General features: G+C 49.7%; 8 protein-coding genes across 9 annotated transcripts; 4 read left to right on the top strand and 4 right to left on the bottom strand.

Moving 5' to 3' along the window:
- Positions 1–143: 143 nt before the first annotated feature.
- On the bottom strand, positions 144–2,169 carry FOIG_03958 (uncharacterized protein). The gene has a single exon (XM_031201997.1). The coding sequence runs from the start codon at positions 1,911–1,913 to the stop codon at positions 375–377; it is 1,539 nt and encodes a 512-aa protein (XP_031067444.1). The 5' UTR covers positions 1,914–2,169; the 3' UTR covers positions 144–374.
- A 1,193-nt stretch (positions 2,170–3,362) lies between these two features.
- Positions 3,363–4,497, bottom strand: FOIG_03957 (uncharacterized protein; the record flags this gene model as incomplete). Its single annotated transcript, XM_031201996.1, has 4 exons — positions 3,363–3,570; positions 3,622–3,981; positions 4,033–4,389; positions 4,439–4,497. The coding sequence occupies 4 exons, from the start codon at positions 4,495–4,497 to the stop codon at positions 3,363–3,365; spliced, it is 984 nt and encodes a 327-aa protein (XP_031067443.1).
- Positions 4,498–4,876: 379 nt separating this feature from the next.
- FOIG_03956 (uncharacterized protein) lies at positions 4,877–5,879 on the top strand. Its single transcript, XM_031201995.1, has one exon. The coding sequence runs from the start codon at positions 4,953–4,955 to the stop codon at positions 5,844–5,846; it is 894 nt and encodes a 297-aa protein (XP_031067442.1). The 5' UTR covers positions 4,877–4,952; the 3' UTR covers positions 5,847–5,879.
- Positions 5,880–5,894: 15 nt separating this feature from the next.
- On the bottom strand, positions 5,895–8,545 carry FOIG_03955 (uncharacterized protein). 2 transcript variants are annotated; one of them, XM_031201993.1, is made up of 4 exons: positions 7,768–8,545; positions 6,409–7,688; positions 6,213–6,362; positions 5,895–6,162 (listed from the first exon to the last, which is right to left on the bottom strand). In XM_031201993.1, exons 1-4 carry the CDS (start codon positions 8,053–8,055, stop codon positions 6,123–6,125), a joined length of 1,758 nt encoding a protein of 585 aa, XP_031067440.1. In that variant the 5' UTR covers positions 8,056–8,545; the 3' UTR covers positions 5,895–6,122. The 2 variants fall into 2 exon arrangements, with proteins under 2 accessions (XP_031067440.1, XP_031067441.1); XM_031201994.1 differs by having other exon boundaries at positions 6,409–8,545.
- Positions 8,356–10,129, top strand: FOIG_03954 (cinnamyl-alcohol dehydrogenase). The gene is made up of 3 exons (XM_031201992.1): positions 8,356–8,519; positions 8,569–9,282; positions 9,329–10,129. Exons 2-3 carry the CDS (start codon positions 8,895–8,897, stop codon positions 9,988–9,990), a joined length of 1,050 nt encoding a protein of 349 aa, XP_031067439.1. The 5' UTR covers positions 8,356–8,519; positions 8,569–8,894; the 3' UTR covers positions 9,991–10,129.
- A 286-nt stretch (positions 10,130–10,415) lies between these two features.
- On the top strand, positions 10,416–13,350 carry FOIG_03953 (uncharacterized protein). The gene is made up of 2 exons (XM_031201991.1): positions 10,416–12,784; positions 12,912–13,350. The coding sequence occupies exon 1, from the start codon at positions 10,501–10,503 to the stop codon at positions 12,574–12,576; it is 2,076 nt and encodes a 691-aa protein (XP_031067438.1). The 5' UTR covers positions 10,416–10,500; the 3' UTR covers positions 12,577–12,784; positions 12,912–13,350.
- Positions 10,429–16,196, bottom strand: FOIG_03951 (uncharacterized protein). Its single transcript, XM_031201989.1, has 2 exons — positions 13,793–16,196; positions 10,429–13,745 (listed from the first exon to the last, which is right to left on the bottom strand). Exons 1-2 carry the CDS (start codon positions 15,459–15,461, stop codon positions 12,805–12,807), a joined length of 2,610 nt encoding a protein of 869 aa, XP_031067436.1. The 5' UTR covers positions 15,462–16,196; the 3' UTR covers positions 10,429–12,804.
- FOIG_03952 (uncharacterized protein) lies at positions 13,825–16,104 on the top strand. The gene is made up of 2 exons (XM_031201990.1): positions 13,825–15,111; positions 15,205–16,104. The coding sequence occupies exon 2, from the start codon at positions 15,677–15,679 to the stop codon at positions 16,022–16,024; it is 348 nt and encodes a 115-aa protein (XP_031067437.1). The 5' UTR covers positions 13,825–15,111; positions 15,205–15,676; the 3' UTR covers positions 16,025–16,104.
- Positions 16,197–16,695: the final 499 nt, after the last annotated feature.

The raw sequence follows: 16,695 nt of genomic DNA, 5'->3' as shown, positions 1-16,695 counted from the left end.
CATGGGTGAATCGATTGCCGAGCCTAGCATATTTATAGAAATTGATCACGCGACAACGGGAGTTGTCTCTATTAGAGGAACTGCATGCGCGCAATCAAATTTTCAACTGGAATGGAGATATCTATTAGTTTGCTTGTTTGTTATTGTTTATCGCATTCAAGATGAAACATCATTAAGCTCGGTGGCCGATGCGGCATGCTTCGCGCTGGTGGGTAAAGCTGACATATCTACTATCCGATTTTGACGTTTATTGCCAGTGCAAGGACTTCTGTTTAATGTATTCTGTTGAAGAAATTTTTATTCATTTTTATTTATCATCAAGTCATTTAAATAGGCCGTAACACCAAAGTTGATTTTGTAGCTTGGTTCCAGACCTAAAGCTCATAAGTCGTCAAGACAGCCGCGTGATCAGAGAACCACTCATTATCCTTATGGTTAGGCTCAGGCTTAGGCTCACCAACAACTACAGTGTGAGAGTCAGTGACCTTGAGGCCCTTACCCTTGTGAAGAATAAAGTCAATTCTGTCAAGGGGCTCGGGCTTTCGGTAGCCGCCGTTCCAGATGTAGATGGGAGACCAGGTAATACCCTGCTCCTTGACGGGGTCGGGATGAGCCACGCGGAATGAGTCGATGAGGCCCTTCTCCTTGGGGAGGATGGAGGTAGGCCATTGGATATTGGTGTATCCGCAGTTCTTCTCCTTCAAACCATCGACATAGTCGAGATGGGAGGGGGCGTTGAAGTCGCCGACGAAGAAGACGGGGATCTCGTCAGCGTTGTCGAGCTGGCTCTTCATTCCCTCGAGGGTAGCCTTCATTTGAGGAGTGCGACCGGACTGGGCTTCTCGCTGAATGATCTTGTCGACAGGCAAATGATCATAGCATGTGTCGTAAGGTCCGTAAGGAGTATAGCCCAGATGAGCAACGAAGAAGTTGATCTGCTGGTTCTTGCCATCAAGGGCAATCTTGACACCACCGGAACGAGCAGGACCGCTGATGACACCGTAGTCCTCTACGATGGGGTACTTGCTAAGGATACCGACATCACCGCCGCTGGACCAGTGATACCAGCCCAGAGCATCAGCGAGACGAGGAACATGGCGACCCTGCTGGTCTTCCTGGATACCGACAACATCGGCGCCGGACGAGGCAAGGAACTTGACCTGCTTGTCGTGGTAGCTGGTAACTCTAGTACCGCCATTCCACATGTTGAGAGTGAGAACCTTGAGCTGGCTTAGCAGAGCCTTGCCAGAGCCAGCAACGTTGATGGTGAAGACACCGGAAGCGGCGGAATCCCTTCCAGTGGCACGGACAGTGAAGACGGCCTTGTCGGCGCTTGAGGTAGGTGTTCCAGAGACGATACCATCAGCACTGATCTTGATCCAGTCAACATTAGATCCTTCGCTGGAGAATTTCATCGTGCCGCCTCCACCACGGACGAGGCCTCTGATGCTATGCGAGTAACCATCACCAACACGGGCATTAGGCAGAGAAACGTCAGAAACAATAAACTTCACATCACCATCAAGCTCACGACCCTTGATGATCTGAAGAGGCGGAGCGAGCCACGTATAACCCCCATTCGCCAGGAAGAAAGCAGTGTAGTTTCCAGGCTCAAGGCTTCCAAAGTCAAGCTGCACATCGCCCTCGGCGTGAGGCGCCCACTTCCACTTGATAGAATTGGACGAGCCCTTCTTCTGGTCCACGGGCCCGCCGCCGGCGCTGTAGTACAGACCAATCCAGTTGGCGAGGTTGGGGGTTGAAGTTTGGTACTCAAATGTCCATAACGGCTTGTCGGTGTTGAGGGATAAAGAACCTGATGCATCCGCGGGAGCTGCGGGTTCTTGGGCTAGGACTGATGGGCAGAGCACCCATAGGGCGGAAGCCACTGCGATGAGAGGGGATTGGAATCTCATGGTCAAACGATGACCGCCGTTGAAAAATTCTCTCGTGAGAAATGGCGGGAAAAGATGCGAAGTTCGCTTACGCACACGGCACGGACAAAACGGCACTAGTAGATAAGAAGACAAAGCGTTATTCTCACGAGGAGCTCAAAACAGGGTATTCACGAAGGGCTTTATATGGTAAAAAATTCTCAATAATAGCAAAAGGCGAATATCGATATCGATATGAGAGAATGCATGTATGGAGTAGGAAAAGAGAGCGGATGACCATGCCAAGTTTCAAAACGAGCCAATGCTTGGTTCCCCTCAAGCCACGCAGTCGAATGACGTGTGAGCAGTCCGCGTTGGCGTCGGAGATCCCCACTTGCGGAGACGAGCCACTCTTTTGTGCGAGGGGTCCCTGAGAGTCACTAGATCCCTATCGTCCGACATCGTGACTCGGCAAGTGGCATCACGAGAGCTTTTCATTGGGCTGATGATCTTCTGCAACTCCCGCTCGAGTGTGACCATTATAGTACAATAGCCTTATCAGATCTGCCGGCTGCCCACTCTAATTGTAACCCAAAAAATAAGTCTATCCAGTAATACTCCGGCTTTAGGAACTTTTTGAGATGGGGAGGGTTCTCGGACCTCTCACCTGTTGTGTCGATGTAGCACAACGTTTCATTGTGGCTAGAATGATAACGGTTTTGCCGCTGGTTTGTTTTTTTGAGGTGAGACTGCATAGGTGGAATCACAGATATGTGAGATGGGGCACAAGACATCAGGCGACAAAATTCATTGGGCCTCGCAATAGTTGCAATGGTAAATGCTACCCAAAAGGCTCAATATGATAGGCTGATACGGTGGTCGTGGGGTCAGATACGATAACATCTATCGGTTTGGAGGGGGTTGGGAGAATCTGCAGTGTTCCGTCGTCCAAAACACTTGTACCTCAAGCCCAGACTGTCGAACCATGGATGTCTTCAGTTTATCGGAGCAAAAGGACCTATCCGCTGAGATAACGATTTCATCAAGCAGGTGGCGAAGTATGATATCTCCACGAGGTTCTTTTCCCATGTTTGCCATCTCTAGAATTATTCCTGATGACTTGACTGAATATTCCGCAGATTGATGACGAGTCAGGTATGATATTTGACTTAAGAAACACATTAAATGAAGCCGTATTAAGCTTTTGGTCTGGTCTATCACCGAAAGACCTCCCTCAATTAACTTCATCTAGGAACCTTGTATACAGAGCAATGTATGCACCAATCATGCTCTCCCACTGCGGTTTGTGAAACACTGACTTAGTCAAACCATCTATAGGCAAGATTAAAGTACGCCTCTACCCGCAATGGTTATAGTATGCTCTTAGTTATTTAAGAATGAGCCTCTAAAAGATATTTAAAGTATTCTATATAAGGTCTTAGTATAGAAGTGGTGGCATCGGGTTTGGGCTGGCTATGAACCAGTTCCAGACTAAGCCAGCCAAGAATCTCTCACAAAGGCAAGTGCCTCATCAGCAAAAGATTCCCATCTCTTCTCATCAAACTCGAATCCGTGGTCCTCGCCAGCAACAGGATCATACCGCACAACAGTCTCTGGTAACCTCTCAGCCACTAAATCTACGAACTTCTCAGAGCCGCGGATTGGGACGGTCGAGTCATCATCTCCATGCATGATCCACCTATGCTGGGTCAGTTTTATCCTCGTGCTGGCGGTATTGACTATAACTCACATATGTTTGGGCAACTTGGCACCAGCTTCGATTCTCTCAAGAGGATGGAAATCCGCCTTGTCAAGACCCTTGTTGTCCAGCATGTGAGATGAGAAAATACCCCGCTGACAAGCTGCAACTGCGAAGGGAGTCCTCTCAAAACCAGCTCTTGATTCAGGTTTCTTACGCGTTTTTTCGATCCAAGCTAGAGTGTCTTCCATTGATGGAATTTCTTCTAGCGGCATGCGCAACACGGTTGGTTCGTTGGGGAGTGCACCTTGAAGATAGAGTCTGTCTTTTGTGTCCAGCAGAGGGTATACGACAGCAAGAGAGTGGAAATCCTCTGGATGAGAGAGAGCAAGCTGGGTAGAGCAGTATCCACTGGTAAGAGCGTTAGCAACAAGTCTTGATGGTTTTTGTGAGATGACTTACCCAGCTGATCCGCCAGCAAGAAGGACATGCGAAAAGTCAATAGAGTGACCAGGAGCCTTCTCCTCCAAGATATCAGGCAAATTATTCTTGGTCCACTGCCAGCCATCTTCGACATCCTCGAGAACATCATCCAGGCCATTCGCAGAGGGCAACAATCTGTAGTCGGGGGAGACGATGATGGCGGAGTTTTGGAGCGCAAGTTTGTCAACCCACTTTGGGAAAAAAGGACCGAACAAGCCACTTCCCATGACGAGAAAACCACCGTGGATATGATAGATGATTGGATGGTGACCAGGCTTGAGGTTTTTGGGGATTAGAATGGCTGTTTTGATATTATGAGACGAGACAGTCTTGAATCTTGTCGATGTCAGCTACTGATCAGATCAGTTTATGTTATGGTACTCACGTCTCTTCAATAAGGTTGTAAGACTCAAAGACTGAGTCATCGTTCCAGGGGATAGACATGATTCTTTATAGTGTAGTAGTGAGGGCTTGAGTTTAGTGTTGAAGCAACGAACTGGTTTAAGGCTTGCGAGTTGGTTTGTTTTTATTGCTCGAGACATGATTCTCATATATATATAGTTCGATGACTTAAAGTTGAGTTTAAAATTTCAAAGCGGAATGTCTTGTCCCTTCTCAACATGACGACTTTCGTTGTCATCCACTTGCATGGCTCGTTAGTAATGCGAGCTCTGTCGTCTCACCAATTTAATTGATAAGGCGGAAGCTGATGCTCCGTCTCTAGTCATCATGCTCCACTTTAACGGAAGACAACCATCCGCTCACTAACATCCATTGAATACCCAGCGTGAAGCTGCCATCAAGTAAAGATAAAAAGAAATAACATCATCTTCATGAAGTAACAATCGATCCTCATACACCATCAATCTTCGAAGACTTCCCACAATCTTCATTTCAAGATGCATCTCTCCTCTCATACCTGGATGCGTCCCGAGCCTCTTGAACATACCCTCCAAAGGCTCGTCCGTCTCGGTTACACCAGCATTGAACTCGCTGGCGAACCCGACCAGTTCCCCGTCGCCTCAACCTGCGAGCTTCTTCAAAAATATAACATCAAATGCTGGGGAACCGTCACCGTCATGCACGGCACGCGAAACCTCCTCGCCTCTGATCCCCAACAAAGACGAAATACCATTGAGTATATGAAGCAAGTCGTGAACATGTCCGCTGAGCTCGGCGGCCAAATCACCACCGTGGTCCCTGGAACAGTTGGTACTATTGTTCCTTCTTCTACACCGGGGAATGAGTGGAAGTGGGCTGTTGAGGGTCTTCGTGAAGTTGCGGCCTTCGCGCAGGCGAAGGGTATCAACATTGGCCTTGAGCCTTTGAATAGGTTTGAGACTTACTTTCTCAACCGATCAAACCAAGCTCTCGCTCTCGCCGATGAGGTTGGATATGGCGTTGGTATCGCTTTTGATCCATTCCACCTTGCCCTTGAGGAGAAGGATCTTATTGCAGCTATCCACGCATGCAAATCGCGAATCGTTGACTTTCACGTGGGTGACAACAACCGCCTTGCACCTGGAGATGGGTCTTTCGACTGGCCTAAAATTATGAAGGCACTAGCTGAAGCTGGGTATGACGGTGGTCTGGCTGTTGAGTTTATGCCAGCTATTGATCGAACGCCTGTTGGGGATTATGGCAAGGCTCAGTTGGAGACGGGAGAGGTGGATGTTACGCCTGATCAACTGCAGTTTATCATTGACCATGGGTCGGGATTACTATCTGAGACTTACTATACGGAGCTTTTGAGGAGGTCTGCTGAGACGCTGGCACCATATGTTGAGAAGTAGTTTCTGACGAGTCTGGAAGGATGAGCTCAGTCATTCACAAAAGACATTCTGTTTTCAAATGCGTGCTTGAAAGAAATGATAGCTTTGCGATTGAACCTGGGTATCGTCGTATGCTAGTTGCCCTTTTTATCTAACCGCCCCAGATGCCGTCTAGTATTTTCGCCAGTAGATATACAGAAATGCTCAGTCATGTCGCCAAACCATATTGTTATTTTCTCTCCAGTTTGCCTGCTTCCTGCTCTTGAGACTTGCAAATTCTCATGCTGCATCATGCTCTCAACCGAATAAAAGGTGCAAAACCTTCTCGAACCAATTTCTGCGAGTTTGTTAGCATTTCGTCGTTCTTGGTCGAGGCAAGGTACGTACGCTGGCGGTTTAGACACATAGTTTCTCTCGTACTCTTCAATCGGAGCCAAGTTATGTCGTAGATCGATCTCGCTTGGCTTGATAATCTTTGTTTTGTGAGCAATTTTCCATCCGACATAAAACACTGGGAACAGTCCAACTGATGTGTATCTGTGGCGGTCAGTCGTGTCCTCGTCAGTTCGACAGATATACTTACGAGAACAAGAAGCTAGGAACATCCCACATTCCTGGCAGGAACACAGTATATCCTCCAACAAATACCATGATAAAAGTCGCAACTAGTCCGACGTAAGCAGCATATGGCATAAACCACGCGCGATAAGGTAACGTCGAGCGGTCGAAACCCTGCACCTTTGTTGCACGATAAAAGCAAAGGTATGTGAGACAGATGACGGAGAAGTTGATCAGCTGAGAGGCTGTGACCAAAGACACAAACCAACTCAGAACAACAGCTGAGCTATTCGATAGTTGAAGGAACGATAGCAGAGCGATGAGCAGAACAACAAGGACGCAGTAAATGGGCACACCTGTTCTTGTGCAGATTTTCAAGAACCTCGGTGCTTTCCCTTCAAGTGCAAGACCATACAAAGATCTCGTCGCACAGAATACGTAGGAGTTGCCGGCGGAAAACGCCGATACCAGAATCATGGCGTTGACGATATGCGGCAGAACCCGGATCCCAAGACGATCCATGGCGATAACGTATGGTGAAGCAGCGGCTCCGGACTTGCCATCCCTGAAAGCAGCAATCATGTTTGGGTCATCGTAAGGCACTAGAATGCCCACGCAGAGCGATCCGAGCACGAAGAAGAAAGTCAGCCGGTAAAACACCGTCTTGAAAGCCCGGGGCAGAATCTTGCGAGGGTTTTCGGCTTCTCCAGCTGCCATGGCGACATAATCAGGACCAGCGATGGAGAAGGCTGCTTGAATGAGACAAGCCAGAAAGCCCACGAATTTACCCAAGGCACCATCGTAGTAGAGCTCGGCAAACGCTCCAGGACTCTTCCAGTACGTAAACCCGAACGCGTCTTTCTGCGGATTTCCACCAACCATGACGATAAACGTAAAGAAGATCAGTCCAACAATCAAAATGACTTTTCCGATGGCAGCCCAAAACTCCGTCTCGCCAAAATACTGAATCGCCATGAGATTGATAAGCGCATACAGCACAATAATCACTGCAATAGTCGCGCCAACGGGAATCGCATCGGTCCAGAATTGAAGAATAAAATGACAAGCCGTGACTTCGAAGGGCACCAGCGCAGCTTCGAAGATGAAGAAATTCCAGCCTGAGGCGAATCCGAGAGCTTCGTCGACGTAGATACCCGCAAAACGGACGAACGGAGATGAGATTGGCGTGTAAGAGACCATTTCGGCGATGCACATTGTGATGGTGAGGACGATTAGACACCAGAAGGAGAAGGCGATGAAAAGACTTCCTGGACCGCCTTGCATTAGACCTTTGCCGATTTGGACCTGGGAATGATGTTAGCCATTGGTTGAATTGTTAGGTCGGAGGCTCAGTCGTAGCTTCGAAGAGAACTGTAAGACATACGAAGAGAACAGTGCCGATGGTTCCTCCAATTCCAATAAGTTGGATATGCCGGCCCTTCAGCCTTCTATGCGTTTCATCGCCATACACATTCTGAACTCCAAGCTGATCCTCATTGGCAATGTTTGGCGTTTCGGATTTAGACTCCTTTTCGGGATCGGGAATAGCAGCCATCTTGGAAAGCTGATGTCGCGTGCTCAACCAAAATGAGAAATGACAGGTTTTTCGTAAAAAAGGGAATAAATCAGGACGAAAATACCGCAGCCGAGGTTTTTTATTTCCCTGCCTCATCCCTTGTGTAACTTTTTTTTGTGCCTTCACCCCATACGGAGTAGGCCGAGGTCTGCGGGGATGATTGGAGCATTATCCTTGCGGGATCAACCCTTAAACAGAGATAGCTCGGGGGCGAACTGGAGATGCGGGTCGGTTCTAGATTCTAAGTCGCTGAGACACGTGAAGAGGACAAGCAATTGAATTGTAAAGGATGCGATTGGGAAAGCTTGGCGGTCTTGGGAGCTGGGTATGGGGTGATAAGATGTCGGATTGCCTGATATGGTTTAGTGAGGCTGTAGGATATAGGAGGTCATGGTACAGAGAGATTCGAGCCTGTCATTGGGCAAAGTGTGGTTCAAACACTGGAATTGACCTGGATCAACTCTTGTATGGAGGTTAGTTGATTTGCGCAACAGCCCCTCTGATACATCTTACCAAGCATTCCTTTATGAGCGTTTAGCAACTATGAATACGATATCAAGGTAAGTTCCTATCACCGAGAGCTTTCCATCATGCTAAAACTGCAGCAAGAATCATGAGGGTGACGGAAGTAACCATTCTCTATAACTAGAGCCCAAGGAATGACTGGCTTTCGGCCCGCGGGCACCGATCTTGATGTTAATTTCTTTCAAGTTACCATCAGATCTGCTTTAAAGTTGCGGGGTAGATACTTTATAGTGCTGGTTAACTCATCGATACCCCCTAAATTCAGGATAAGAATGCCGACGTATCCACCGACATCCGCGGACACCGAGAAACACCAGATCCAAAGCTGTTTATAAGGCTTCGCTGATCCACATCAACGAGAAGAGAAGTAATACACATCTCTGAGCATCTTTGGCGCATAATTCGACATCATGGCATCAGATACCCACATGGTCACCGGCGGCAGTGGCTTTATCGCCATTCATCTCGTCAACCAGCTCCTGCAAGCCGGATATAACGTGCATACTACTGTACGCGACTTGAACAACACACGAAAAGTCCAACCGTTACGAAGTTTACAAGAGAAATACCCGGGGAAACTAGAACTCTTTGAAGCAGATCTTCTCAAGCCGGGATCATTTGAACCTGCTATGAAAGACTGCTCGGTAGTTCATCATGTTGCTTCGCCATTCTTGATGGCCGAGAAGATCAAAGATGGACAGAAGGAGATGGTAGAGCCTGCGTTGCAAGGAACGCGAAACGTCTTGAACAGCGTGAACAGTACCGAAAGTGTCAAACGGGTGGTTTTGACATCAACTAGTAAGAACTCAATCTCTACAGGGTTACAGTTGTTAACATGCTTCAGTTGGTGCTATCTTCGGAGACTACATCGATGTGAAAAGCATGAAAGACAACATTCTCAGTGAGAGCTACTTCAACGAATCAAGCTCTGTTACTCACAATCCATATCACTATTCCAAAGTTGTTGCCGAGAAAGAAGCTTGGAAAATTCAAAAGGCTCAGTCACGCTGGGACATGGTTGTCATCTGCCCTGGACTAGTTCTTGGCCCTTCGCTCACAACGGGATCAGATTCCGGGAGTCTTTTCTTGCTTGATGAACTATTCAGCGGACAGCTTTGGTTCGGCGTGCCTGATCTGAGTTTCTGCACTGTTGACGTGAGGGAGATCGCCACGGCACATATCAGGGCAGCAGAGACTAAGTCTGCGCAGGGGAGATACATTGTCTGTGACAGAGAGATGGTGAGATTCGTCGATATCTCGAAGCAGATACGTCCTCAAGCTAAGCGCCGCCGGGCTCTTCCGCGCCATAAGCTGCCGAATATACTGATACGAGTTGTCGGACCCCTTTTCGGGCTGACGCAGAAGTGGATGCGGGCTAATCTAGGAGTTCGGTTTGAGGTTGGTAATGAACGTGGTATTAAGGAACTTGGGATAGTGTACCGGCCTCTGAGCGAGACGTTGGATGATCACTACAAGTCATGGCTGGCTCAGAAGGCACGTCAATGAGGTGACAGGATATATGTTTTGTTTAGCAACAGTTCTCTACGTACCTAATTAGTGTATTCAATTAATACCCTTGTGCTTGTTTTTATGTAGATATCCTTTTGAGTTTTGAAGATTCTCAATAACAAAATCGGTTGGCTGCATAAAATATGAAGAAATTGCTTGTTTGGAGGTTGTGCCGTGAGAACTCATGAAACGACGTTATAAATCGCACCAATCCTTATTTTCAAGAAGAAACAGAAATACAACGATCAAAGATCCCATGTAAGTTGAAATGGCCGTACGGAAGATGTTCAGCAAGTGTAGACTATACAAAAGATGTCTCGGTCGAAGCAGCTCTAGGGTGCCTTACTTCCACTGAAGCTTTCGTCATAACCTAATAATAAGCTCTGTGATGGCCCCACTTTGAGCTGGATCAGCTTTTCGCTCCTGACGTAACAGCTCAGTCCACCCAAACAATTCTTTTCCATCAACACTTGAATTGTGCACCTACCACAGCTTCACAACTTCAAGATGGAAGGCCTGGACGAATTTGAAAAGTCGCTGGCCGCTGAGAAGGCCGAGAGGGAGCGAGCAGAACGCGACCACGACGAAAAGCGACATCGCAAACATAGACATCATCATCGACACGACTCAGAACGCGAAAGAGACCGGGATCGAGACAGAGACAGAGATAGAGACGGACATAGACATCGCCATCGTCGGAGAAACGATGAAGAAGATGATGGTCACCGAAATAAACGCTCGCGCCATTCACGCGACGACGAAGACAACCACCGATCGCGAAGACACGGCGACGACCGCCATCGCAAGACAACAGACCCCAAAGAAGATCTCCCCATCCCCGACGAGGAGAAGCCAGCCAGCCAAGACCCAGTCGACCGATCGAGATCCCTCCAGCGAGACTCTTGGATGACAGCCCCCTCCTCCATCGAGGTCGACTATATCCACCGACCCGACAAGAACAAGTCGCCGCCTCCAAAACCCGAGCCAAAGCGTGTCGTATCAAAGCGCGAGATTAACACCCATATCCAAGACATCAACGAGGGCAAGTCCATCGATGAGCTCAACATTCCAACCGAACGAACTGTAAATTACACTTTCGGCGACGCTGGCTCTTCATGGCGAATGACAAAGCTCAAAGCTGCCTACACAGCGGCTGAAGAAAGCGGTCGTCCAATTGAAGACGTCGCCATGGAACGTTTTGGCGATCTACGCTACTTCGACGACGCGCGAGAAGAGAAGGAAGAGATGGAACGACGCAAGATCTACGGTAAAGACTACAAGGGCCACGACAAGCCAACGGGCGACCTCTACCGTGAGAGAATGAAGAACCAACGCAAAGACTCACCACCTCCCGAACCCGAACAAGGTACAATAATTCCCGACACGCATCCCCAATCAACTCCCGTGATGGATCAAACCGCCCTCAACCGTCTCCGTGCCCAAATGATGAAAGCCAAGCTCCGTCGCGCCCCGAATGCCGCCCAGCTCGAAGAAGAATACAACAAAGCCGCAGCAATGTTCGCCACAGCCCAATCCAACCCCGAAGCCGTCGTTCTTAGCGTAATGGACAATCGCCAGCTCGCCGGTACGCGTAACGAAGCTAAAGCCATCACCAACAAACGCGGTCGCGAGCGCGGAAACGTGGAAGAGAACACAGAAATGACAATTGACGATATGGTTCGCGAGGAACGTCGCACGAAGAACCAAGCAGGCGGCGAAGGTCTCCGTCTAGCAGAACGCATCGCAAAAGACGGTAAGTTCGATAACGATCTGGATTACATGGACGAAAACGCCGAAAAGCTCGCCAAGCGCCTGCACAAATCCGACATCAATCTCAAGAACATGGCCGTATCCGAGTTCCAGAAGATGTCTCGCGCACTGGACAATTGTCCCCTGTGCCACCACGAAGACAAGAACCAACCGCCCCTCGCACCCGTCATCGCCCTCGGTACACGCGCCTTCCTCACCCTTGCGACCGAACCCGAGATCTCCCCCGGCGGCGCCGTCATCGTCCCTCTCGCACACCGCGCGAATCTTTTAGAGTGCGATGACGATGAGTGGGAGGAAATACGAAACTTCATGAAGAGTCTCACGCGCATGTATCACGAACAAGGTCGCGAGGTCGTATTCTACGAAAACGCGGCGCAGCCCCATCGGCGCATGCACGCAGCCATGGTCGCCGTCCCGATACCCTACGAAGAAGGCGCCACGGCTCCCGCGTACTTCAAAGAGGCGTTCCTGTCATCCGATGAAGAGTGGAGTCAGCATCGCAAGATCATCGACACAGGTGCGAAAGCGCGCGACGGCATGGGCCGCTCCGCGTTTAGACGCTGTATCGCGAAGGAGATGCCGTATTTTCACGTGTGGTTTACGCTAGATGGTGGATTGGGCCATGTTGTTGAAGATGCGGGTCGCTGGCCAAAGGGCGATCTTTTCGCGCGTGAAGTCCTGGGGGGCATTGTTGATGCGGAGCCGCATGTTATGAAGAAGCAAGGGCGCTGGATGAGGGGCGATCCTAGAGTGGATGGCTTCAAGAAGGGATGGCGGAAGTTTGATTGGACGAGAATGCTCGCGGAGGGATAATTAATTAAAGTAGAAGCGTGAAGGTATCATTGAGAGAAGCTATCATTAAGCGTTGATATGTAAAAGACATTACATGGGACATGGCAGTCCCCGAGATTAATGTTATATAAGAAACAAACGAGATATCATACTCCAACCTTGGTCCCTCAACCAAACCAAGCATGAAGCCCGTCTCTGGGGTATCAAGACCGACCGACCGATCGGACAAGTATGTTAAAAACATTACTGTTATCGCACGAGCGTCCCTCTTCGTCCCCTCTCACGATCTTTTCTCCCATCTGAGCCCGTGACCTTCATCCAATCCTCCCACTCTTTACTCATCTCCATAAGCACAGAGCCCATCACACTCGCGCTAGCCATGAGACCGTGGCCCTCACCTTCGAGAACACGAACTTCGCAGCGTCGCATTGTCTTGCCGAGCCATTTTACGTTATCGACGGGGACGCGAGTGTCTCTACTGCCGTGGTGGATGACGACGGGTCTTGTGATGTCGACGTAGCGGAAACCGATTGTGTGACGACGCTCGAGGCAGACGAGCAGATCGACGGCGGGATTTGCACCTGTTGTGGCGAGTTCCCAAATAGCGTGCGTTAATCGGAGGTCGTAGGTCATTTGGCGTTCCTTATCTGCCATGGCGTCGGCTGCGGCTGCGATAATATCCGAATCACCTCTTGTACCTTGCGGAATGCTCATTCTGTCCATATTCTCGGAGGCATTGGGAGGTTCCAACTCCGTGTCGCCGTGACCGGGTGATTTGTTATACACGTTCTCTTTATCCAAGCTCGGCGTAACATTACGCGAACTAGCTGTACTGTCTCGTCCGCCATTATTCTTTCGCTTTCCTCGTCGTGGTGTTTTGGGTAATGAACTGGTGATTGAGCTACTCGTCGCGGTCATGAAGCTGCTATTTGCAGCCTTGAGGATTGGCGTCGGGAGTGCTCGGAGAATTCGTTGCGAGGTAGGGATAGCGTTGGTTGGAGGGAGAGTTTGCGAGGTGCCAAAGACGTTCATTTGGGAGGGAGGGATCCACGGCGCGAGGAGGTGTATTCGACCGCGGATATGTTGAGGCATTCGAAGTGCTGTAGCAAGAGCGTAAATGGCGCCGGCGGAGTGAGCGAGAATAGAGAACTTTGTGATCTTGAGGGTCTGGCAAATAGCATAAACATCATCTGCAACAGTTAGCGCGCACTTCCCAATTAAACAAACATCAACTTACCTGGCCAACTCAGCGGCGTAGCAGTGCCATCAGAATAAGGCTCGCTATCGCCAACACCCGGTCTATCCGGGGTAATAAGCCGCAGCTTTAACGTCAGTGCCAACTCATCATAAAAGGCGGTGATGTATCTCGTCAATCCCATTCCGACGCAGCAAAAGACTGCAGAACCTTCAGAGTCACCGACTTCTGAGAAGGATATAACGCGACCTGTTTGAGGATGTCGGATCTTCTGCGACAAACGTGGTGAGCATAAGTAAGACTCGACAGCATCATCAACAGAGTCGGCGGATTGAGGGCGCTCGTAACCAGCCGGAGCATGGTTCTGGACTGGTTGGGGACTGGGTGAATCGCGGGCTCGTTCGTCGACTTTGTGATTCAGTGGTGCAGACAAACGCTTTAGTCGGGAGCTGCTGCGCTTAACCTTGATAGCCTCATTTGGTGCCGGGCTCTGCCGTCCGGATCGTCTCCGATCATTGCGGTCATTGCTCTGATCCCGCTTCCGGCCTTGAGCGACAGCAGGAAATGGTGCGCCCTCATCCTCTTCGTCGCTGAAGCCGTCATTCACGTCGAGGAAACTTCTGCCTGCCACACTGGTACTCTTTGACGGAGAAGCATCCTTGAGGCCATAAACGGGTGATCTGGTGGATGACCTCGACTGGACATGTCCCGAATGACTCTGCTTCCTTCGACTTGACTCCCGATCTCGAGTTCTGTGTTCCTCGCCTTCTGGAATCACATCATTAGTCGTACCATCCTCCCGTCTTGATCTCCTCGCGCTTGGTCTCTTCTGCGGACCCGTCTTTGCAAGACTCGAGTTTCGCGCGGGAATAGCGCAAGGTGCATCCATCGGGCGTTCGATTGGCAGCTCGTAATGTGACTCTTCACGGATGGCAGTCTCAGCAAAGAATGGATCGCTGCGCCCACCGCTGTGAACACTTTCGCCAGGAAGAGCACCAGACGACGAAGCCGAAACTCCGCCCGAAACCCTCTTCCTCTCGGCTTCCTTCTCCCGCAGGCGCTCCTTGGAACTCATGTACATCAAGCCCTTTTGACTCCTTGATGTTTTTCTACCCCAGCTATCGTGCGATTGTTTATGGTTCAACTCGGGGGTCGAGGCGCCGCGACGTTCGATCGAAAGGTTCCCTATACTCTGGGCATCATCGTTCTTCGATGCAGCTGAAGATCCTTTTGACGACGGTCGGGATGTACTATTTCGAATAAACGATCGCAGTCCCCCGGAACCCTCGCGGCTTGGACTTCTTGGACTTCTCGGGCTCTTTGTCGCAGTCAAAGGTGAATAACCGCTGGGAGGTTTCGAGGTGCGTATGACAGGAGGTAAAGCGGCGAGTTCGTCGAGTGATACGGGGTCTTGTCTCAGGTCGTCAAGGCTAGGCTGATGAAACGCTCCGTAGTCCACACCAAAGCTACCATTCCCGGGACTCGCGGGCAGTGACAGACTCGTCGGCGACGCTTCGAAATGGTTTGTTGCAGGCTTCGAGATGACGCTGAGGCTGGTGATGAGGTTGGAGATGACTTCCGGACTGGCGGGAGGAAGACCGGAGTTGCGCTTTGACGAGGAGGGGCCTTGGAGAGAGCGTCGTCGAGAATGAGCGTGGTGATTATGGGCGCGCATAGGGATAGGGGGAATATCAGCCGAGTCAAAATCCATGGCTAGGGCGACGGACTCTAGGTCGAGTCAAGAAAAAGAAGTGGATGTCAAGGGAGGCAGCGGTCGCGATGCTGTGTCTCGCGGGTCGACGATAGTGTCTCGCGCAGACAAAGGGTGGCGCGGCTTCTCACCCTTGGAATAAGGGATGAGTAAAAAAGTGTCACGATGAGGGAGGATTCTCTCTGGGGATATTAGCTCGTTTGGTGGAAGTGGTGATGGTGGATCGCGGTGGCTGTACTAGGAATATTAGATTGAGCCAAGTGGGTTTATCTTCCGGTTGTCGCGTGGAAGACAGAGAAGGGAGAAAGAAGGAAAAGAAGACAACCAGAAAAAAAAAACAAAGGGAGAGAGAGAGATCAACCACGTCAAGGATAAAGAGTAAGTTGGGTTGGGTAATAATTTGGTGGTCGCGCAAATGGAAGTTGGTTGACGAGGAGAAGCGAAAGACAAAATGGGAGAGGGGACAAGGCCAAGCTAGGGGGGATACAGAAGCTAAGACAGGGACAGTGGGCCAATCAATCAGCCTTGGAGCCCGAGACTCATATTGCAGTTCAATTGTTTAGACTCTACTACAGTCGAGAATAAATGAATGGAATAGACAAGTCGAGATTCTGGGGGAGGAATGGTTTCAACATACCACGCCTTAAGGGGCTGAAGGTTACCTCGCTTTAGGTGCCACGGACGCTATCGCCAACTCGGGAGCGTGCGTCCCGACGGGAAGTGCGCATGACCAAGAGTGACAAATCTCTAAACAAAAAGAAAACAAGACAGAAACACTTTCAGATCTCATTCTGTTTTGTTTATCGCTGTGCCTCTCTCGCGCACTCTCTTCAGTGACAGTCCACCCCTGAGTCCACTCTCTGGACCCCTGAAAGTAAGTTTTCCCCTGGAGCTTATTCCATTCCCGTTAGCCTAGACCCTGCACCAATCCAACAATAAATCTACATTCCGTTTTATCAACATTCCAATCAATCCGTCTAGGCTGTCAGTTTCAGAATCTTAAACTCTAACTTAGCTACAAGAACATCCAGGATCTCGACTGAAGTGTTGGCGTCGGTTGGAGATTCTGTGATCTGCGACGGGTAGAAGGGGTCAATTAAATGGAAACTCCACTGCTCCACAGCGGATGTTCGTTTTAGACTGGAGCTGTCTGGATTAGAGTAGACCAATTTCATCCAATCTGTTAGGCTGCGATGAGTGACATCTCACGGAGTATAGTTGACTGTATAATTAC

The sequence above is a fragment of the Fusarium odoratissimum genome (genome assembly GCF_000260195.1).
Source record: "Fusarium odoratissimum NRRL 54006 unplaced genomic scaffold supercont1.5, whole genome shotgun sequence".
NCBI classification, from domain to species: Eukaryota; Fungi; Ascomycota; class Sordariomycetes; order Hypocreales; family Nectriaceae; genus Fusarium; species Fusarium odoratissimum.
The sequence above is the reverse complement of the archived record's forward strand: the minus strand, read 5'-3'. Positions and strand labels throughout refer to the sequence as shown.